The sequence below is a fragment of the Schistosoma haematobium genome, chromosome 1 (assembly GCF_000699445.3).
Source record: "Schistosoma haematobium chromosome 1, whole genome shotgun sequence".
Taxonomy (NCBI): Eukaryota; Metazoa; Platyhelminthes; class Trematoda; order Strigeidida; family Schistosomatidae; genus Schistosoma; species Schistosoma haematobium.
Genome location: NC_067196.1, coordinates 53,896,401 through 53,921,547, shown reverse-complemented (window position 1 = coordinate 53,921,547; position 25,147 = coordinate 53,896,401). Strand labels below are relative to the sequence as shown.

The 25,147-nt window shown below is 31.8% G+C and overlaps 1 protein-coding gene across 2 annotated transcripts; it reads right to left on the bottom strand.

Annotated features, from left to right (window-relative positions):
* Window positions 1-208: 208 nt before the first annotated feature.
* On the bottom strand, window positions 209-25,147 carry ABHD12_1 (Monoacylglycerol lipase abhd12; the record flags this gene model as incomplete). Of its 2 annotated transcripts, XM_051218525.1 has the most annotated exons (10): window positions 209-827; window positions 2,867-2,982; window positions 4,371-4,449; window positions 10,424-10,506; window positions 11,221-11,356; window positions 12,688-12,820; window positions 18,815-19,017; window positions 22,517-22,634; window positions 24,844-25,007; window positions 25,092-25,147. In XM_051218525.1, the coding sequence occupies 10 exons, from the start codon at window positions 25,145-25,147 to the stop codon at window positions 767-769; spliced, it is 1,149 nt and encodes a 382-aa protein (XP_051074497.1). In that variant the 3' UTR covers window positions 209-766. The 2 variants fall into 2 exon arrangements, with proteins under 2 accessions (XP_051074497.1, XP_051074498.1); XM_051218526.1 differs by lacking the exon at window positions 2,867-2,982.

Below are 25,147 nucleotides of genomic sequence, written 5' to 3'. Positions count from 1 at the left end.
TATTTTCTAATATTAGTCCTAATGCCATTTGAATGCCTTCAAATTATCAGACACCACTTGTTGATTGATGCCTTTCTGATATAAATTAATTAATTAAAGTCACTTATGATATCTTATTTACAGTATTCAAATGAAATGATTCTACTCAAAAGTAAAAACAGATAATCAATTAATTACATACTAATCAGTGATATTAAAACGATATATATATTTAGATAGAACTATATTCATTTAAACATCTTTTCATATATATATATTGTCCATATTATATCAAATAGATTTAAAACTAAAACACAATGTATGTTAGCATGAATGTAATTTACACATAACGCATTTCAGAACGTTCACTTCAATGGAAAGAAAAATAACTGAACACACACACACACAAAAATAATGATACTTTACGGCACAATATCCCTGGATGATGAAACCATAATAAGAATAAGAATAAATAAAACTATAATGAGATAAAAAATAAGCAATCTGAAATATTAAGACAGAAAAAAAATTAATGATGTTGAGTCAAAAGTAAAAACAAAAAGAAAAACTTTTATAAAATAAGCCAATAAAAATAAGTTTATTTTAAAAAAACAAAACAAATAGCACACAACAGAAACAAATTGTAAAATGATGTAATCACTTGACAGATTGTAAGTAATATGATATTTGTCATAAAACCAGGTCAGCTGATAGATCGTATACAGCACATAGATATTGAAAATAGAATATATTCGAATATTTAGTGATCTAATCTACATCATCAAATTCAAATGATTAAATCTTCTAATGCATTTAAACTTCCAGACAATGTGGATTGAACAAATGATCTAATATTAGGGAATAAGATTAAAGAAAACATTTTCTAAAGATTATTTAATAAAAGAAGGAAATATTCTAATGGAAAAATATTTGCTTTCAAATACATAAGTAGTTGTCATTTGAAAGATAACTGGAATCATTATTATATTATATTGTAATAAGCCTTGTGTCAAACATTTTTCAATATAACCATTACGCCGCGTAGAAACAATGCAGAAAACTAAAAATCATTTCAAAAATGTACGATTATTTTTAACTGAGTTGGTTCAGCTTCACAAATCCAGTAGTGAATGTTTCATCTGTCTAGACCATTGTATCCACCCCTTAAAATTACTCAGTAATTCACTGATACACTAGCAGTGTTGTAAAGTCATTTATGTTCAAAATTCCACACATAACCTACGCTTGATGATGAATTACAGAAAATTTATATAGTGAATCCTTTATAACAGTTAATGAATTTAGTTAAGCAAGACTTTTTAATAAGAACAAACAAAGTAATTCGTAAGAGTTGGGAGAGAGCAATTTTGACATATCACATTCCGAGGAATAGAATCTCTTAGTTTGGGACTTCAACTGATGTTTTCCAAAAGCAAACAGTCGCTGGTACACTTCCTAAGCAGATGATTTAAATAAAAAATCTTTCCAGCTGAGACTCGGGAAACGTTTGAAATGTCATCTTGAGTTCATTTAAACTTTCCCATTGTGAGTTTTGATGTTTAACTAAGTGACTTGCGAAATGTTTGAAACAAACCTGACAGATCTCAGTGTAACCTAGTGAGAACATTATTTAGGTAGAAACTAGTTGTTAGATAGTGGAAAGTTGTATACCACGATTTACCCAAACCGTTAGTTATTTTGAAAGGTTACTCGAAATTTTTCAAAGTCTACATGTAATTATCGACTGCAATTCAAACAAAATGTGTACAGTTTACCTTTTAGGAAAAAATATTTTCGCTTTTTCAATCGTGCAATTGATATATAAGGCATGAAAACTACGGAGAATTACATCTCCATCAATGAACTAGCTAGATTATTGTACAACAATATATACGATTTCCTAGTTGGAAATGCGTGAGTATTATACTAAATGGACAATAATTGCGTTTTTCGTTTGAAATTGAATATGATAAGATGATATTGAAGTTATTAAATCAAGCGACTAAAAAAGTGGTTTCCGGAATTCCAACTACCTAAACCCTTCACTGTAACTATTGATCATTCATCTGAAACATGTTTTCGGTAAATGAACTAGATATATCACTAGTTTATTCAATAAATAAAACCAGCCATAACTAACTTTATTTGACAAACCTAAGAAAAATGTATAATTTTAAATCCTACATTTTACTTCTGCTTACAGAGTGCAGCAATATATTTACGTTGGAATTAACATTTTTTTGGAAGTCAACAAGGATTCGATCGTTGGTGTTTTCAGTCCCATTTGTTTCAGAAATTCATTTACCTGTCAAATATTCCGTGCAAAATTCATTACTGTCATTATTCCTTGACTAAAATATTATGTGTGCATAAATTATTAGTTTATTGAGTTGCTTATTCTGATATTAACAATGAACCCATGAACTCATTTTGAAAATTAAACACTTCAGTTAACAGCCAAAGAAATTAATTATGTTAAGATACGTGTTAAATGAACTGATCAAACGGTGTTATTTCATATATTAAGCATGTTGTACTAAATATCTTAATTCAAGGTGTTCCAAGTTAAACATATTAATTCCTCATACATTAAAAAACGCTAGTAATACGGTGAGTGCTACTTATGTTGATGGACATAAGTAGTATGTGACACCGATCAGAAGTGGAATGACTGGCAGCAGAAGGTTGCGAAGATAGACTTGAAAAGAACGTGGAATTAAGAAGAGAGTAATTTTAATAGCGATGAAGTTTGAGACAATTCATGGAAGATTTGCAAATGAGGCATTTAATGTATGGTTTTTCACATTTTACGAAAGAACTCTGTAATTTTGCATTAAATGATAAATTGGTTGTTCCCACCTGAGTTTTCGTCCACTAAAGTACTTACGTAATAATATCCGGAAGATCTGGTGCTGTGTGAATAAAATTATGTCGGTAACCGAGTTTGCCTTCGTACGGCTTGAAGAATACTGAAGTACCATTAGTTGAAAGAATTTCAGCAAGCTATAGTTATTTGTTATTATTCATAAAAGTAATAGTTCAACACAGAAAAATTCAGGTCAATATCAATAAAGAACTGTTATGATAAAGAGAATTAACAATACTCTCAAAATATTTAGCCTTGGAAATTCAGGTGGATATAGCAACAAAAACGTTGTTTTTCCTTAGTGACTAGCTATTATTACTCAAACTCTTGAAACAATGTTTACCTGATTTCACCGGTGGTAGTTATTTTAAATTTCCTCAAATGTCTTAGTAAAATCGAGAGTGTAAAGAGGTCTTTTCCGCCCATTAAATGCTGTCAAGTGACGGAGTGTTTATTGTCTGTCCACGATAAACACTACCTCTGGCTTCACACAAGATAGATATTCATGCAAATATAAAAGAATAAAAATGAATTTCTAGTGTTTACAGTGGATTGGTGTACATGAAAGGTTTATCTGGTGGAGAATAGAATAATCTTGATATCAAATTAATGGCACATTATGTGCTGAAACCAGAAATGATCAGAAAAAGCCTGAAGATAGTCAGTGAATGGCATAAAGCCATGGTACAAAATTTATATAGGCCTAGCATCTGTAAGTCGGTTACGACTTTTCAATTGTAACCCAAGAGATCATCAATTTCAGTGGTATGGGATGCTATTAGACATGGCTCAGAACTGAAGCTGGGAGAATTCTTTCCGTGGTTTTCTAGCAAATTCTTCGCATGTATAAAGTGAACCTTATCTCGATTGTAGTATTTATTGAAGTATATGATTTATTTATTACTGTATTTATTTACTTATTGATCAAATGATTTTTTCCCACTTTTTTCTATTTACAATATTTAATTTCCACCTTGTCTAGCATATTCTTTTAGTACAGTATAATGTGAAATATTTATATAATAGATGCATAATATCAACATTGTCAACCACATTATTTTTTACTGAGTCATAATTAAAGCATTACTATCAGATCTTAGGTGGAATTTAAGTTATTTTTTACAGATACTACTTTTGAGGGATTTCTTCAATTCGTGAATTATAATGACAAATAAAAGCTTAGACATAACAGACTAAATTCATGCTCTACAATGATAAAATAACTAATGAAAACTTTTCATGATGATAAAAGAACCAATAACTTTGAGTCATAAGACCTTCGACCATATTTATTCAACTCTTTCTTAATTTATATCTTTTATCAAATCTCAAAATCAGAACTAACAAATTTCGTTAATGAATGATTTCGACAAAAAAAACATACATTGAGTGATTAACAACACCCGAGTAAACACAATCAAAACCCAGTGTAATTACTCAACATGATATTTTTCTTTTCCGAAAATCAACAAAGAAATATGAATTCGTTAAGTATTTTATCAAATGAAATTGTTATAATGATTACCTTTTTTCCTAAAGTGAATGGCACAACAGCATCATCTTCAGCGTGTAATATGACTATCGGAATGGGACAATTTATTAGGCTAGAAAATATAAAATAAAAAGCCTTCAATCATAAATGTTATAATAAATGTATGTAAGAAATCAAAGCTAGAACGTTTTACTTAGTATGTTATATGAAATTTTGCTTAGTTTTGCTTGCAGATAGGTACGATGCTCATTCAATAACCACATGCACTTCCATCTGTGACCATTTTCTTTACAACAATATCCTTAAACCATAATGATACTTTTGACTCCTCAATTCTTGATTGATCACATTGAAACCAATTTACTCTTTTACTGCAGTGTTTGGAAAGATTTCGTCATAGACTAATGGAAAACCTGGAAATTCTTCAACGTTGGCCACCCAAGACCCGAGCAGGTATCGGACACACAACCGTGATAGCTAGCAACGAAAACTGAGCATTTATACTACTGAGGTAAAATCTCTATTCACTAGAATCGATTCGTGATATAACCCAACAATTATTCAGTCTCATTAGTGAATAATTGCTATAGTTTGGATATGGTTGAACTTAGCCAGTTACCGATTCTCCCTACAATTTCCGGAATTCGTCACTAGTTCGATTACTAAGCGGTGCATAATCAGTGTTTTGTTAAAGGATTTATTGAAATATAATTTGAGATAAACTTAGTTTTTTATCAGAAGGGGTTTTGGGAGATTTTAGAAATTTCACAGATTGAAATCATGAGTCAATTGAAGCTAGGCCACTATGGAAAACCTGGGAGCACTGGACGGCCGTTTCGTCCTAGTGTGGGACTCCTCAGCAGTGCGCATCCACAATCCCGCACCCCATGGTGGTCTAGCTTCAATTGACTCATGATTTCAACAAGTGAAATTTCTAAAACTCTCCACAAACCCCTTCTGATAATAATCATCGGCTCACTAGTGACTGACTTCAAGAGATACTCCTGGAGTTCTAGTGAGAAGTCGTGACCACTGGAGTTCAACCAGGTCTGTTGTGAGATATCAGCTCACTGAAGACAATGGTGTATGATGGCGCAACTTTGTGGGAAGTTAGTTTTTGTCATAAATTCAAATCAACTGGATTGTGGACCTAAACTCTTGATGAATGAATAATGGTTCAACAGAAACTAGCATTTGTTTTTTTTATATTTAATTATCCATCATCATTAAAGTATTTTAGTAACATAGAACTTGATTCATATTATCTATTACGATTGCATACATGTAAAGCTTTAATGAACAGTATGAGTACAGTGATGATAGGTGATAATCATTGTATTGTTTTTATGAAATCGAGTTAAATAGAAATATAATGCAGTCTATAAACTTAAAATATAGTCAATCATATGCTGATTAAATATTACTTTTTATTCGTCCTAAACAATAAAATCGATAATAAACAAACCAATAAATATGATGTTTTAGTTACAGAATTCAACATAAAACAAGTGAAGACTGTAGTAGAAATTTCAAAATAAAAACACAATTTGTTATAAACAGAAGCTTGGATTATATATGCCAATGACCTTACTTCGATTCAGTATTCATATTATATAATCATTAAATGGTCTCATAAAAATCAATGACAATGGTTGGGTGATTTTCTACAAGCCGTGATTTAATGTTTTAATTATATAATGAAAGAGAATTCACGTACAAATTGTTTTAATGAGTGATTTACTAAAAACATTCCTTGAAATAATAAGTACTAACAGTGAAAAATTCTATTATTCATTAACAAATTACAATTTTATTAAATCTGAAATTGAATGTGATTCAACAATGCAGTACAGATTAGAGTATTCACTTTCGAGTTTAAATGTTTATAGCATAAGGTTTAATGATAGTGTACGATTGTTCAAATTGAAATTTGGATCTGCAATTTAATTTATTGCGAGTGGAGTGACGTTATTACTAAGCATTTTAGTAATTTTGTAATAGTGAGTAAATGATATTTACTTAGTGGAACCGAATCTAACGAAAAATATAAATGCTTATTTTGTAAAAAAAAAAGCGGTAAATAAACGAAATCCCTTACAATTTTTGCAGAACTTCGAAAGTATTTTCCAAAAAAAACTCAATAATTACTTTGTATGCATATACCAAACATCAGTAAACAATATGCTGGAATGTGAAACCATATATGTAAGAACATATTATGTCGTATTGATTGTCATTGAGAAAACTGGACATATTATTACATATAAGCCTGAACATCTCATAAATAATTAAATTACAACCCACTAGATTTATCACTCCATATTCGTGTGTTAAAACATATACGTTGGGAGCAGCAATCGGACTATATAATCAGGGGTGATGGAACTTGGACCTATATGACTTCACAACCAGTTATCACCAAATGATCCGACAAATACGCGGAGAAAATAGTACTAGTTGATAATAAATAACATTATTGAAGCAAGTCATGGAATTTTATCTCAACACATCTTTCAAGAATTTATACGAAAATTGTCAAGGATGGAAACCTTGATCTTTAAGAAACTTAAGTCTCATTAATATGTACAGAAACAATTCATTCTAACTATGAATCCGTCTAGGACAATGTAACAACTCCTTATTCTTTTCATGATATATTATTTTTTCACTACTTCCTAAATTATCACTTTATAATTGACCTTTTATTTGCGTGACTCTCATTAGCTATTACATACAAATACCTTGAAAGGTATGTATGCCACTAAGATATCTGTATAGCTTGAAAACATTACATTTTCCATATTAACTGTCTTTTCTTAGTACTATTGAAGGTACACTTAGGACCATATTTCAAACTTTTATTTCCTTGTTTAGTCCAGAAAAGTCTGTTCCTTCTAACTAAAATTATCTAACGTTTGAACTGACAAACAAACATGGCATTATGAATGAAATTGACTAAACCACTCATTTTTTTGCCTTGAATTATGTAACAGGTTCAAGCTTCGCTTCACCTACTTACTTTTTCTTTAATAGGATTAGTGTTACTACTTGCCAGTTCGAACTCAATCATGCTTTTATTTGATCTTAGTTTCTTATGATTCAAGCGTTTCTTGATTAACGAAATAAAAGAGTATAGGTTGAAACAATACATTACAGACGTGTTGGTGTACTTTTCCGAATCATAAATCACGTTTCTATAGTGCCGTTGTTTAGTATTATAAATTGAGATAAACTTAGCAATTGTTAAACCAACCTAACGTAAATCAAACTTTTCTATTTTTAAAAAAAGTAAATTGTCATTATTAAACTTTAGTTAATTGATATCACACTACTAAGCTAAAATACAATCTATGGGACATTTGAACAGTGTCACAATATGCATTACATTCTACTAAGACAAAAATTATATAACCTCAAAGATTACCGATTTGAACAAACTCAATTGTTTTTTTTTCTTCTTTTTAACTTCAGTAACATGATATGAAAACAAATTTAATTTATAATAAGAATTCTAATCAATCAGTCTTTCATTCTACTTGGAAGCCAATAATATAAACCAATAGTAATAAAAAGGAAAGAATAGTTTAACAAACTATATATCACATTGATCAATCCACAAATATTGATATATACAGTGACAAGAAATAACCAGTAATAATTGTATAGGAAAGCTCATTTTAAAACCCCAAGTCAAGATCATTTGTTTAAAAACTTTAGTCTTGATCAATTATATGTTTGAAAGAAAAACAATTTAGGATTATATACAGCATATACATATTTATCTGTTTATTTAATTTATCAGTAGTAGGAATAATAAATAAAGTGACTAGTTGTTGTTAGAATATAGGTTCATTCTATTATTTCCATATATAAATCCCTCAAAACACTGAATTCACTTGTACTATAAACTTAATAAATGTATGTAGTCAATAAACTGCTCATTAGGTATTGTATGTCTATTGTCATTAATAAGTTATATATATATATATATATATATATATATATATATATATATATATATATATATATATATATATATATATAGCTTGTTGAAACTTCCAAAATGAAAATAGGTCTTATTTAGATTCAAGTAGTGCACCAGTTAGCTATTTCCAGGTAACCCAGCTCGTTCTTTCCCATAGTAGGATTTTGATAATGGTATCCGGTCAACGAACATTGAGTATCTTAAATAGACAATTATATACAAATACTTGTACCTTTTTGATGATAGTTGTGGTAGTTCTCCAAGTTTCAGCTCGATACAGTTGAACTGTCTTGACATTAGTATTGAAGATTCTCACTTTGATATTGGTTCACAGTTGTTTTCAGTTTCAAATGTTCTTCAATTGTAGTGATGCGGCCCTTGCTTTGCGAATCCTCAACTTCACCTCTGCATCTGGTCTTCCATGTTCATCGATGATGCTACTAGGTTAGGTACCTGAAAGATTCCATCTCTTCCAGAGTTTCTTCATCAAGTAAGATTGGGTTAGTGTACTTTGTGTTGTATTTAAGGATCTTGCTTTTTCTGTTGTGTATGTTAAGGGCCACTGATGCTGAGGCTTCTGATACACTATTTGTCCTAATCTGCATTTGTTCGTGTGTATGTGATAGAAGAGCTAGGTCATTTGTGAAGTCTAAATCGTCTAGTTGCACTCAAGCTGTCCGTGCACGACTGACCCTTACGAAATCCAGCATCTTCAACTCGAAGCTGGACGTTTACTGAATCTTCCATCCGGTTCAGAAACACTCTGTTGAAAACCTTTTCTGGTACCGATAACAGTGTGATGCCTCTACAGTCCTCACATTTGCTCAGATTACCTTTCTTTATTATCTTGATGAGTATCCTTTTTTCCTCTTAAATCTTAATGCATAGAACGTGGAGCATCTTTGCAGTTACTTCTATGTCTGACTTCAGTGCTTCAGCTGATATATTGGCAGGACCTGCTGCTTTTCCACGCTTGATTTGTCTGATGGCCATTCTGGTTTCTTGCGTCGTTGGTGGAGTGACATCTATAGGAAGGTCTGTAGGTGCTGCTTCGATGGCCGGTGAATTCAATGGAGCTGGTCTATTCAACAGTTCCTCAAAGTATTTTACCCATCTGTTCCTCTGTTCTTAAATCTCGGTGATTGTCTTGCCTTCCTTATTCTTGATCGGTCTCTCTGGTTAACTATATCTTCCTGCTAGTTTCTTCGTTGTGTCAGACAGTTTTTTTATATTTCCTTATCTTGCAGCTTTTTCCTCCGTCGTTGCCAGTTCTTTCACGTATTTCTGCTTGTCGGCTCTATCGCTCCTCTTCACTTGCTTGTTTGCTTCTGTGTATTCAGTTTGTGTTTTGACTTTCTCTGTTCTTTTTCGCCGTCTTCTAGTTCTTCTTTCCTTGAATATTGTCCAGAATTTCCACAGAGATCCATTCCTTATGATGATGCTTTTTGCGGCCCAGCACCTCCTGACATGTTGAAGTTAGTGCATATTCGATCCCTTTCCAGTTGTTCTCCATAGTAGTTTCCTCTTCTTTCAGTAAATCCTGTAAGGCTTAGAATCTGTTGTTGAGAGCGATCCTGAATTCGTTGAGTTTGTCAATATCTCGAAGGAAGGCTGTGTTGAACCTTTGTACCGCTGTTTCCTAAGTTGTCCAGTGCTTCTTTAGCTTCATTTCGATCTTGAAGTTGCACCGATGTATATTATTTTATGCTGAATGAATAAAGAAGCTCACTCAGAAAATTCAACTTATTTGAATCAGTAATCATAGAACAGTAATCATTTTAAGGCTTCACAAAACTTGCATTATGAAATTAAATTAAGTAACATAGTGCTTCAAGCTCAGCGTTATCAGCATAATAATCCATTAGTTCCAATTGTTTCAGTTATCTCATCAACCTTTATGTTTCATAATATATACATATCTTTAAATAGTTGATATGTGCTTCGACTGTTCAAAGTGTATCGCTCTAATACGGTTATGATAAACTTACCATGACAAAATACCTTACCTTCAATCAAGTTATCAATATTCGAATAAAAAAAGAAAATGATATCAAAATAAAATGTTTAATCGTTTCATTTTGGGTTATTTTAAACAACTTACTTAGACTGTGTATTAAATGACAATTTTACTTTGTTCATAGCCGATACAAATCGTTCTTGTAAAGTTGGCATTAATTGATAAGGCTATAATAAAATAAATTATAATTGTAAAGAAGAAATGGTTAGTAATTAGTGGATGTAATTTTGTAATTATTGATTTTCGCTTAGTTTGATAATATTTCATTATCGTAATTTACTTATATCATAGCCCTGTAACTATATTTCTAATTTAAATCATCATAATAAAAACGTACCACGTAATAAAATGAAAATATAAGTCAATCAGTAAGTGTTGATACGACAAATATGATCTACAGATGACAGTAGAACTGAACAAACAACTAATTATTAATTTTTTCCATTGAAAAGAAAACTAGGAACTACTACTAGTAAAAATGAATTTTAACATAATGTCTACCAAAATGATTTGACGTTGCAATGAATTCGACGTTGATAGTTTTCTTTATCCTTCATCAAAAGTATTTCATATGGATATCGATTGTTGTAAGAAACATTCAGTGAGCAAATTCCAATAATTATTAAAATATACCTAACAACTACTATTGATAACAATGTGATAAGAAAAAAAGATATAATTATTATCAAGCATGTCCCAGTCACTTTTTTTCTTTGGATCAACTGAATTATACAGATTTCGTCTCATGTGTTTATTGTATATTCAAAGATAAATGTCTAAGTATATGAAAAGGCCATAGTATTTATTTAGTTACACAGAGATAATACAAACACTACTTAGTTAATAATCTAAAGGTAACTTAAACTGAAATGTATATTTACCTTCATGAATATTCTGTGATGTATCACATCAGTTAAGCATGTAAATGGGGCATCAAGAATAATACCTTTTGGAAGACGAATATTTGGTAAAGAATCATGCTCTTTATTTAAATGATCCATAAGACAACCGACAACCCTATTAACAAAAAGGATGCACAAAACAAATCTATTATCTAATTGTGCAATTATCAAAGACTGTAAACGTAATGTTAGATTTATTTGCCCTTTACACAGTTGAAACTATTGTTTTAGACTCAAACTGAAATGGAACTTCATCGAATCGATAAGAATTGTAATTTGAGATAAAGTAGCAAAGTAAATATATGTAATGCACTGCACACGATAAAAATCACTTTTATTATATATATATATATATAGGTTTAAAAGTTAAATTTTCACAGTTTGTTAAGCTATACTTAATATTACTATCTATATCAAGCTGATCATGCCTGTAAACTAGCATGAATTCTGTAACTATTATTTTCATTACAACATTAACTAAACCAACTAAATGTTACATGCATACCATCATTAGTTCATTTTACTCTTCTTTTTCATTAATTACCAGAGGTTTTGTGAGGTATACGGCTAAATCGAGGCACGTTTGCTTCTTAGAGAATCGCCTTCAACTGTCTGACCTCAGGGTTTAATCGACAAGACGAACACGAAACATCAAGGGATGGTATCCAGGGTTCAAAATGGGTTTGTGTACTATTCGTTCTAAAATCCTGGGACCCATTCGAATTATCGGTTTCAAATACAGATTTTCCAACTTATATATATTTATCTCCTTTTCATCATAAGCTTCCGTTTGACCCATTAACTGCTATTATACGACTTATTATTCTTGATTTATTCCCAACCGATTATTCAGTCTCCCCTATCACAAGCACTTTTAGCTTGATCTTGAATAATTGTTATTTTTCATTTTACTATGTGATAAGGTCTGATCTGCTTGTACATAAACTACGTATGTTTGACACTACTATTCATACAGTGGAGAGTGGTTACTGTGCCGTGAACTCAATGGACAGGAAAGGAGGGAAGCTACTGTGTCGAAGACCAATCAGGATTTAGAGTTGACTCAAGGCTACAACTAGCGCTGGTTGGCATATTATTGGTTAGCTAAAGGATAAAGTCGTAGAAATCGATATTGATATTGGTCTTATCACGTGATGTTAGATAGGCTCGTAAGTCATAACCAAAACTGAATATCCACCGAACTATCTAAAACATCAAATATCCTTTTTACCCTTGGGGTACAATAAAATCCATTACAATATAAGGGCAGTAGCAAAAAGATTCTTGGAAAAGGTTACAAAGCCGCAGCAGCACAAAGGCATTTCGAGAGAAATCGTGGACTCTATCCATTGTCAACTGCGCCAGACCATTTGTGAGAGGATATACACAATCGATTAAAATCTTTTACTACTAGCACTGATAGTAAACATGAAAAATGCTTCTTACCCAGTACCAAGTGAATGACCCCAAAAGAAAATCGGCGCTGAAGGAAACCGTTTACAAACAAATTGAAAAACTGTTAAACTATCCAGTAGACAGTCATTTTCTCCAGTTAATGACCCAGTTGAATCGCCATAACCTTAAATCAACACAAACCAATATTTGAAATTATTCAAAATGTACTGTAATCATACCATATATATTGTATGCCAGTTACCAATATTTGAAGGTAACAGAAAACGCTACATAATTAATCTTAATTGTGAATAAGTTCCCTTCGCTTAAATATTATGATAGATATGTGGTTCAGAAAAATACGTTACAAGAGCAAATTCCACTCACTTTTATTAAGTTATTGAATCTACCTCAATTTACGTTTCCGTCAACATACTGATGAGTCACATGAACCTACTAGAAGCTAGTTTGTGAATGAAGAACCATAATCGTAAAAAAACAGCATATTTTAAATGTGTATATATCTCTTAATCACTTCCATTTGTAATTTTTAAAGTAATTCGGTGATTATTTTAATCTATCATTAAGATAAGTTATATTAATTCAACAGTTTTAGCTCACAGTACACTGAGATGTAAAACTACCTAACCCCTCAAACAACGTTACATGACCAATACTAATAATATCTTTAACATGTAATTTCGATGTAGTATCTTTAGAACAACTGTTAGCCCACAAAAAATATGGGACATTTACATCAACGTGAGGAGCAGTGATTCATTGGTTGACCTCTTAAGAACCTAACTACTTCGGTTTCTTAAGTGAAGTAGAATCAAGAGACCTGAACTAAAGAGTACGACACGAAAACTGGGCTTGATTATTGAGCTTAATCAGATTAATAGGTTTAAACCCTAACGGCGTAGCATAACTACCCCTTAAACGACAGTAAATGATTGACAAGTTACATTAGAAATCTGATACAGAACATTACCATAAACAAAATACCAACTATAAGATATGCAACTCTCAACTTTTAAGCATAAACCATCTTGGATAGAAATTTCTTAATGGCTTTCAAGAAAACGATCAATCTCATATTGAACGATTCTCCATGTGTATTTCAATCAATAAATAATTTTATGCTCATCTAGGCAGACACATTTGAACAAATGCTAGGAAAACTAGACCCACTGGGATTACAACTTGTTGGAAGGATGAAATACATAACATTTAGGCTGTGTATGGTAAATTTATGATTCTTCGGTAGAAACTGCTGCTAGTATAATCGTGAGGCCACCTAATATAATAGGATACACATTATTATGAACACAATTCAAAAGAAGTGGGTCGTTTTATCAATGAAACAGTCTACAAAATCATTAATGGAACGAGTATTTGTGAATGTCAGTTAATTTTCAGAAAATTTCTTCGACAAAAATTTCAAAGCAGTTCAGTATTTAATTGAGCTAAACCAAACTTATAGTAATTTTTATAGATAAATATGCTATCTTATAAGTTACAGAAAAACGTTATAAAATCCAAGTTGAATTCATGACCTAAATGTTGATTATCCATCACTAACTACCATTCAATAAGTAGTGAGAAATAATTTTGAGAAAAATTGTATAATATGCAGATAACGTAACACTTTCAAAATCGAACTTCCTAAACAAGTGTATTTATCAGTGATATTTACTGCAAGACAACTGATTAAAATTTCCTTTTTTTAAAAAAAAACAAATTTATGGTTAACACCATGTTAACTGCACTATAACAGTAACTACAAAAACGGGATGGAAAATACAGTAAAGATATTATATATAAAGAAAGAGGTTTAACTCAGTAATTTCTGAGATAATTTGACTTAGATATTCAAAACAATAGGTTGAAAACAAGAAAACATCGTGAATTAAACAAGGAAAAGTGACCTTGAGCATACATATCATGAAGAAACGAGAAATGTGAAACTTCAACAGCTATTCTTTGATGAATTAGTCTTCATATTTTCACTAACATTTTATTAAAAACAGTAGCTGTATGATATTTTTTATATAGTTCCAATTATAAACCTTGATTTGATTTATCATTTCCTGTTGTAGCACCTGGAGCAAATCAGATTTTCAATAGTAAAGTCAGAGAAAATTAACAAGAGTTAGTCTGACCGATGAAAAGAACCAATCAGAAAAAACATTCCAGATGAAAAGAATGTAGTCACATAAAACAAAACAAGAATTAATGTTACGTTGACAAATTCGAGTTCTACGAAGAATGAATCCATTTAAATACTTGGAGTCAACTGTGAATTATTTTGTCTAGAAAATCTAATCATAGATGAGATTTTCAAGAAATCTAACAATAAAGCCTGTGTTTTCCTATTTAGTTCGAATTAACAGTTAGTGGTTTCACAAACTGATGTCAATAACTTCAAAAATTTACTAAGTGTAATATAATTAAATAACACGAACTGGACCACGATTCTTAAACAGATAAAGAATTTGATAAATCAGCCAATCTTTACTTATTATGTCTACATTGTGAACAGTGTTAGTTACCAATAAGCCAAATTTACGGAGACTTCATATATACTGTTATAGTTAAGGAATATCTCTCCCAAATCCTACGACTAATCGAATCATATAACGTTTTTACTATATCAACTGAAGAAGTATTCAGCGAAAAGAACTATTAGCTTTTTACTGCATACACAAGTTCGATCATACGATTCACTGATATTAGGAATCATAAAATTTAAATCCTGTAGCTAAATATGTATATCTATAGTCATTGATACTCTATTTAAGTTCACAGTGTCTGTATCTATAATGTCAGTAAAAGTTCTCCATGAAAAGTAAAAAGACAAAAATTATGTAAGGCTTGGAAAAGATAACTTGTTAATTCACATCACAGTTTTTAAAAAATAATACGGTGAGTGGAATCCAATGTAATAAATGCTAAAGAGAAGGAAGAAACAATAAGCAAAGGTGATGAGTAAATGGATATTATTCACTGACAGATGAAAAATCGGACGTGGAACTGATTCAAGATCGTATTATCTGAATTCACAAGATATAGACTGTCTATCGAATTCTGATCAAGAAGCCTAAGATACTCCGCATAACTTAATGGAGTTGACAGAGATCTTCATGTACTGATGTTATGCTGTGGTTTGAGAACCAATTTAATGCTATTGAAGCTAGAATGAAATATTGGGATAGAGAGTAGTTAGACAAATAAATTAAGGAGAACTAAGTGATTACGGGTGGAGTACATGAGTTAAAGATGTACAGAATCATGTTTCGTTTTTAGAGAGATCCATAAACAACTATATCCGAACGAAGAATAATAACTGCTAGGAGTTATTTATAGACTACTATTACATATATTCTCACCGAATAACTAATATATGACTAGACTACATGTATATTTGTGTTCGTTTTATCATAAGCCTTCACTTGACCTATTGGTTACTGTTATACAACTACTCTTAACTTATTCCCAATTTATAAAAATCTTCAATACGAATGTCAAGGCAGTTCTACAGTACGGATCTGAAACTTGGAGAACTACAACAACCACCATCAAGAACATACAAGTATTTACAAATGGTTGTCTACGCAAGATACTCAACATTCATTGGCCGGATACCATCAGCAACAGCCTTCTCTGAGAGAGAACAAACCAGATTCCAGCTGAAGAAGAAATTAGGAAAAGACGATGGAAATGGATAGGACATACATTACGCAAATAATCAAACTACATCACGAGACAAGCCCTAACTTGGAATCCTGAAGGGAAGCGGAGAAGAGGAAGGCCAAAGAACACATTATGTCGGGAAATCGAAGCAGACATGAAAAGAATGAATAACAACTGGAAAGAGCTGTAAAGGATTGCCCAGGACAGGGTTGGATGGAGAATGCTGGTGAGCGGCCTATGCTCCTTCACGAGGAGTAACAGGCGTAAGTAAGTAATTTATAAGTTACAGTATTCCATACAGCCACGTTTGGTTTGATGAAGTATAATTATTATTTTTAATTTTATGGTATGATGCGGTCTGATTTGCTTGTATACAAACTATGCATGTCTGAAATATACGATAGACACATTGGAGGCTGATATTTGTGTTCTGGACAGAACGGGTTGGGTTAGGCGAGAAGTTACTATACAGAGGACCAATAAGGACTCAGAGTTGACTCAAGGCTGCTAGTGCTGTTTTGATGCATCATTGGTTTAGCACAAGGGTAATGTCATAGAAGTCAGCATCCTGATTGGCGATTTTGTCACGTGATATTTGACGGGGCATGTGACATAACAGTACTATGTTGATTAATGATTGGAATTGTCATAATATACTGTCAATACAGCACTTATTATGTAACAACATCACATTTATGAAAATTAACATTTCTTACATTAGTATGCGTAAAAGTGATCATATATCGTACAATCATTTACTATGACTAAAACATATTTCTTACTAAATTGTGCGTTTAGCTTGCATAACTTACGTTTTGTTTGTGAAATGTTTAGTATTTACTATGTTTGGAATATTATGACGGTAAATCCTAACTTTATGTTACAGGTAACAACTGATTAAAGTGTAAAGTTTTTCATATATTTATAAATCAATTTAATCGAACGATTCGAGTATTATCACTAACTGGTTGATTTTTGACTTAGAAATCACCAAACTTATTTCAGTTATCACAAATAATATAATTCAAGTAGATATAACACTGTAAAACAAGATAATGCTTAGTCATAATAAAACTAAGTTACTGAAATTCGAACGATGCGTAGTCTGTGGGAAATTAATTTTTCAGGGTGTAAAATTGTATTTCGGTGTACTCTTGTCACCCTTATTGTCAAACAAATAAAAAACTTAGTTCTAATAGTCTAATGGAAAACCTACTGTCTGACGAATACAAAACTGTCAGCTTCAATAAAGTAACATCTCATAAATCTTGTTACTATAGTAACGTCATTTCATATGACAATATTAAACGGCTATGTTACGAGAGATGTTTGTTAGCGTTAGATTCCAACGGAGGAAGATTTTTGAGACAAGGAACGGTCTATGGGAAACAAACTTTCTGTCATTTTATTATCTAGGATAACCACTGTAAACAGAATGGCCCTTCAATTAAATACATGTGCAGCATGAAAGAACATTGGCAGCGGCTAACAAAGTCTACATGGTATTTCTCTAAACGTCCTATATGTAATAAGTCAGGGAAGCTATTGGTTGCGGATGTCGATCCTTCGCTCATGTTCATCTAATGAATGGTAATGTTTAGTGTCACCCGATGGTCAATGACTCTTAGCCATGATTTGCTATATAAATATGATGAAAGTAACATCGAAACTCCGACTCAACTAAGTACTGTGTTGTAAACAAAACTTACCGTTAAGCTGGAATTTCTGATATTTATAACTTACAAACTTTGGTCTAATGGTAAATTTTGATTGTGTTAACACCTCGCTGGAAAACTTAGTAGGATAAAGTTAATAAAATTTACCAATTTCAACATCAGAAAAATTCACTTCCTCTTAAAAACCTGGAACTCGTATTATCACTAGCATCAATTTAAAAATACCGTCAACACGGTTTCAAACAGGCATAACTTCTTTAAGATATCTTACTGAGCAGTCTATCTAAATAGAAATTATACTTAATATAATAAACTTAGTTATGTTTTAGTTAGTTAGAGTAACTTTTTACTTCCGTCATATCATCACATGATTCCACATATTGGTTATTTCCTTTTAGTTTTCTGTATTTTCATTTTTTCTTTGGTAGAACATTTATTGGAAAAACGGTCGCACTTCTTTCAAAGTTATAGAGTTCTTCTACTGATATTATATGTCACTAAATAAGTAATTTGTAAGTACTTAAACTGTCATTACTACATTTATCAGTTAAAAATTCTATCACAATCATAATGTACAATTATTTACAATATTACACTCATTACTTCTGTACTATTTTCATTGAGCTTAGTTAATTTTTTTAAGGTTTCAACCACCGGGATAACGACAGTATTATTATTCAAACAGTTTACATGAGAAAGCAAGTACATAACCAATTATGTAAGCCAAATTAAGAAGAGTAAACAAATTCAAAATTCCAACATCCGTAGCATTCCCGTCGATAGTTGTTCAACTCCGAAATTCAACTTACCTCTGTAATCGAAACAAAAAACGTGATAGCCAAGAGATGACAATAGTTTATAAATGTTTACCCTCCAAGGAATAGCTCTTGATTTAGAATTGCCATGGAAATAAATAAATACAGGCAAATCATTAGGCAATGAATTCATTATTTCTTCATAACTCCGTGAATCGGTAGCACTAATTTCTTCATTATTCGATGGAAGAATATGCCTAGTGACATTAAGAAACCCAAAAAAGATGCATCATACAAAATAAATAGAATCATGTGATATGAATCATAATAAAATGGAAAATTATTTCGTTATGTTTATCAAATTTCTATAGTACTAACAAGTAATCAATGGTGAGCAAAACTAAACTAGCATTTAGACTTGAGCTTTTTTACTATAATATAATGAAATATTGATTATAAAATAACACAGAGCAATTGGAAGAAAAAGAATTGTAATAATCAAAATAATTACTCAAAAATCAACCACTTGCTGCGTTGCATAATATATAAGAAATTTGATGAGAGGTCTGTTTTATAATAGTTGTGTAAGAATCACGGGACGAGTGTTGAGAATAAGTAAAATACAAAAGTAGAAAAAACTCAAAAATAGTTTAAATATTTTTAAAAGAGAGAGTTTCATCAAAGTTCTGATACAAACTCACTCCTATACTGATGGCCAAGGTTGCGAGAACGGTTGTACAAACTTCTTTTGGATGCAATGATTTGGTTTGTGAAAATGGATTCCAATACCTTCAGCGATGTGTAAAAAACGAGTTCGTAAACCATTTGATAAATTTGATGGAACATGATGGATAACCTTAAAAGTTTTGTTCAATTCTACTTGATGACCTGTGTCCACCAATTGAGCGGAAATATAACTTTTTCGGTTGAGAAAAGGATAGGTAAGAGTGACTAAGAATTTGTACAACCACTCTCACTACCTTGGCCATCAGTTTGTACCAGGACTTTGATGAAACTCTCTCTTTTAAAAATATTTAAACTATTTTTGAATTTTTTCTACTTTCGTATTTTACTTATTCTCAACATTCGTCCCGTGATTTTTACACAACTATTATAATAATGACCTCTCATCAAATTTCTTCTTATATATTGTGCAACGTAGCAACTGGTTGATTTTTGAGTAATTATTTTGATTATTATAATCATTTTTCTTCCAATTGCTCCGTGTTATTTTATAATCAATATTTGATCATATGATTATTATGCAACGTAACTACTCTGTGAGTATTATTTCATTGTTGTAATTTTTCCCATCACATAATTTCCTGTTTTTTAATATCATGTTGAACACCCCTCAATACAGTTTGGTTTAATAATATATCAGTAGTCACGATATCGTTAACTAATTAGCACTAGAATTAGCTCATTAGTATTTTTGTCTTAATATGCGATCAGTTATTTTCTTTATCCCATTTGATCTGGCGATTGTAGGATTTATAACAAACATCGTGACAATAGATATAATTAAGAATAATCTTAAAATAATTTTTTTACTTTACGATATGAAGAATTTATACCCAAAACTCAGAGATTAAATGACTATAGATTTAACCACTGGACTTTGACGAAGTATGCAATATTTTTAGAGTTATATCCTACATTTCAGCAAAACCTTATCATCACATATGGACATTGTCAAAGCACGATCTTGAAGCCTAAGTATTTTCAAAGTGATCAAGTGGATGATATAGTCACTTTTAGCAGGAGGTAAACCGTTTGATTAATCTATAAATATACTTAATTACTAATTACAAAGTTTGTTTGGGTTTCATTTAACTAAAATAATTTTAGCAGGACAGTGATCACATCATAATTCCATGGAACAGGAAGACTAAAATAATAATATATACGGTAAATTATGGCATCGAAGGACGTTTTATGTTGTTGTGTTCAGTACAATATAATTGAACTACAAAGTTATCAGTAAACTAGCTTTAAACATTAAGTATACTAACAAATTACGTGAGTGTTCGTGGATTAATGAAAATAATCGATGAGGACACCATAACCTTCACAACAACAACAGTGAACATAACCTGTCAAGCATATACTCAAATATATTTTTAGCTAAATGTAATTTTCAGTTACTAACCAACCGTAGAATATTCCTACTTCACATAAGTCGTTTAACGATGACCGACTCGATTTCATCTACTCACTCTACGTCTAGTGCTTTACACATCACAATAAAGTTTACACAGTTCTAACATTATGATCATTTTCTAGCTTAATTGGTGGTAAAGATAAGTGATAGTTGTAGAAAAAAATTAACTAAAAGGTTTAAGAATAAATCTTCAACGATCGTAGAGGTTCAGTCCTCATAGACAGTAGATTATAGACATAGACTTTGTCAGCAGACATAAAAGGTTTTCATAGTTTTGAAATCACGAACTGATCTTAGCCGTAACTGGTAAAGTCCAACCATATCGGGTGTAAGGCAATTACCCGCCTCATTCAATGAAAGGTGATCAAGGAATACCGTGAACTGAATGAAGTTAGATATTAATACGGACCAGTGGTCTAGAGACCAGGCGGTCGTTCAGCACCGAAGATTTTGGATTCGATTCCTGGATGAGGGCTCATAGATGCGAACTGCTAAGGTGTCCCATACTAGTGTGAAACGGTAGTCCAGTACTCCCAGATTTTCAATGAGGGTTTAACTAAGATTAGTTTGTGATTTGGAGTCTATGAATATTATGTCCTCTCTACAAATTCCTGGGCTGTAACACATGGTAGCAAAATAATTTTAACATCAAGTCATTCAATCGTTTTTATAGGCATCAATGCCAAGGTTGGATTTATTAATTTCAAACAAATTGAGCATTTGGTAGAATGTTTATAATAAATATATTTTGTTATATCCCAATGAGTACAAAACTCTTATTCCTAACGTTTCGTGACTTAATGTAAGCCACTTCTTCAGAGTAAATAAATAACCAAATTAAGTTAACACAAGTTGAAATAGTATTATTTAATTTAATCGTTATTTATTTACTCTGAAGAGGTGGCTTAAACTAAGTCATGAAACGCCAGAAATACAATTTTTGCACTTATTGGGATATAACAAAATATATACTCATTGAGTCGGTTTGTTGATAAATAACCAATTTACAAGTACTAAGTCAACTAACTTTAAAACTATCTAATAGTTCAACCACGCCGTAAAATGTTCCATTGAATGAACACTTCTGTAAATAAAATTTCTCTCTACCAATGACAGACTGAAGTTCTATAGTATATTAATAACTCTTTATCCCTTCAATTTTGATGTGATCAAGATTGTAAGTCAACAGGTGTGCTTTCGTTTTAGTCTTCTTCAAAAACCTGGTAATTAATAGCATCTTACTACTTTATTTTGTGTCTATCGGTATAGCTCTAAAGTTGACAAAATATACTTGACAGATAATACTTCTCTTTGATCCATCTCATTGTCTACAGACAAACAGGAGAAATATAACTGCCAATTGTGGTTAATCTGTACTTAAACGGCATATCAATTTTCATCATACATGCAACATTTGCACAACATGGAAACGCTGAACGACGGTATTTTCGCGTGTTAAAACAATAAGGTGCAAAAATGAGGAACTTTCAACTACATGGTTTTAGAAAATGTATCCTTTTAACTAAGTATATAGTTACACCACAAGAACTGTGCCTATTCGAATTGTATCATTCAAGTAGAATGCGACTTACCATACTCCTAACAGAGCTTTGTCATCTAGAGAAGCGATGTAGAAATTGTGGCCATGCCCACTAGGGATGTCCACAGATTCAAAGTGTGTATAAACTCGGGAACCAAAGCTAGGTCCACCTGCATCAAAAACAAGTTCAGAATCACTTCAGGTTTACTAAAACGGTACAAACAAACACGAAAGATATCACAAGGCCGTATATTACCCATTCTGAAATCATTTAAAGCGAATGTACGAAGTTAACACCTACTATGGACATCCTGGACTTAGACAACCAGTCTGAAAATTAAAAACTGTACTACACAGTGCAGTTAGTTATTTTCACACAATCTCATCAACGTATTCAAAATAATTATTGAAAATCTCCAAATTATGGACTATGAAGTTAATTTCAGAAAGTACTAATGGGTGGACTAAATTATTTCATAAATGTATGGTTGAATATTGTTTAAGCTTTGGAGATTGAAACCAAGTTAGTTGAAGATCTCGTAAAGTACTAGCGTCAAACCTCTTTCAAGTCATGCAGTTCATACATTAATACTGGGTTATGTATAAAAAAAATCAACCTAAAACATTCTTAATATGAAGTATTTCACAAAATTAATTACATTTATACTTTTGTATTCTTCTCTACCTCAAGATACAAAACACTGGGACGATTATTTTAGTAAGTATATCAGGAGAATCAATACATCTATTCATTAGAGAAACAGATAGTTCTGACGATACGCATGTGTTTAGATGTTCAGAAACAAGCTCACAACTTGGTAGCTTCATGTTCCTTTTTGGTTGTTATATTAGGTATGTATAAGTAAGTAAAAGTTCACTCGACAATTAAATGCATCCTATTTAGTTGTTAAACTTCGCCAAGAAATGTTCAATCATTTCTCATTGAACACCGTCTAAGTCACGAAAAAACACCACAAATCAATAACTGGTAAAAACGATGAAATAGTACCACAATCATTTCTCAACCGACTAAATTTGCTAAGAAACTTAACCTGTCTAAATTATAGAAATTTGACAAAAGCCCCATGATATTGAGTACAAAAAACTCCGATACAGCTTAATTTGACCTCAAATAGAACACTAAGATCAACTTCAGGAGGCAGGTCTAGACATCTGTAAAACCTGCAATGGTACGGGATATTTTAATTATTTGGCTAATTCAACCATCTTAACACACGTTAGTCCGTTAACATATTTACCACTGCCAAGTAAACTAGAAGTCAAAACCAAATTTCTCTAGAAAATTCAATGATACAAACTAGATTTTATGACTAGCTTAGCATCATGCAAAATACTAAACCTAATTGGAATCCAAAGCTCCTTCAATTTTTCCAAATAGTTTAACTCATTTCAACGAAAGCTAGCTGTCCGTACACAGCCCTTTAAATTTGAGGAAAAATACGGAATAACCTCACAAATGTTTAGCTAATTAGGTGGATAAACGCCGTGCCCATTGCCTAAAAGAGATTAACAATTCCCAACCTCATTGACTAATAATACTCCTTAAATTACTGGGACCTACACAGAAAATGATTCAATGCTGCTTGATATGTGCTTGTTACGGCTTCGATGATTAATTAATTTCTGATGACTGAAACCTGCAGAAAGTCTCCCCACAGGACGATGATTTCCAATATAATATCAAATAATTTTTGCCTAGAATCACGATTAGATAACCATTCCCGGGCATTTAGCACTCACCAGTGTGAGAAGACATACATAGCAGTCCAGGGATAAGGAATGTAAACTTTTATAGAAATCGTCTTATGAAGTCCCGTTTTCTCTGCAAGTCAAGCTAAGATAGTGTTCCATGAGCAATGACACTCATCAACTACAAAAATATCAAGCAACACAAATACTGTAGCAAATAAAAGCAAAGTATCGATAAACAATATTTAGTTTCATACTTTATGCCATCAGCACCTGTCTTCGCAAATTTACTTGACCCTACATGCGCTAATCCAATCCTACAAAAATGTCGACTTCGACAAATTCCCAAGTCTCGAGAAGCCAATATATGTGGTGCTACATGGCCCTAAAAACCTTTAAACTCGCTCCTTTTTGAATCTTAAACTTTAATTTTCATTGATTCATTGGTACTTTTTTTAGGAACAATTAATTCCCTGTAGCTAAAATAGGTTCAACCAACCAAACCAGGAGTCGAATATTCTATTTACGACTCCAACAAGATTATATACTATGATATATAAGAATCTATTGGCCAGAAATCCTCATTAACAGTCATTTTCTTGATGAACTAATGAAATTTGTGCCGACGTTTATTTACAACAACAAGTGGTAGCTACAGAAATGACTTACTGTGTGTTTTAAAAACTAGTCGCCGACAAAAAGCAGGAAACTTCTCTACAATCAACGGTAATGCTATGTACAAGATCAGAGCCAAGTGCACTAAAAATGCTGACACCCATAACAGAATCATTACAGGCGCCTGACAAATAGTTACTTTCCCAATCTCGTAACCCCTTATTTAATTAACATAGTTAAACAAAGACCACCAAGCCTTGCCATGAGTAGTTCATCGATATCAACTAGTCAAAGCGGATTACTTTTTCACTTCGACTATGAACCACTGAAATGACCGTGACACGGAAACGTCAACCAT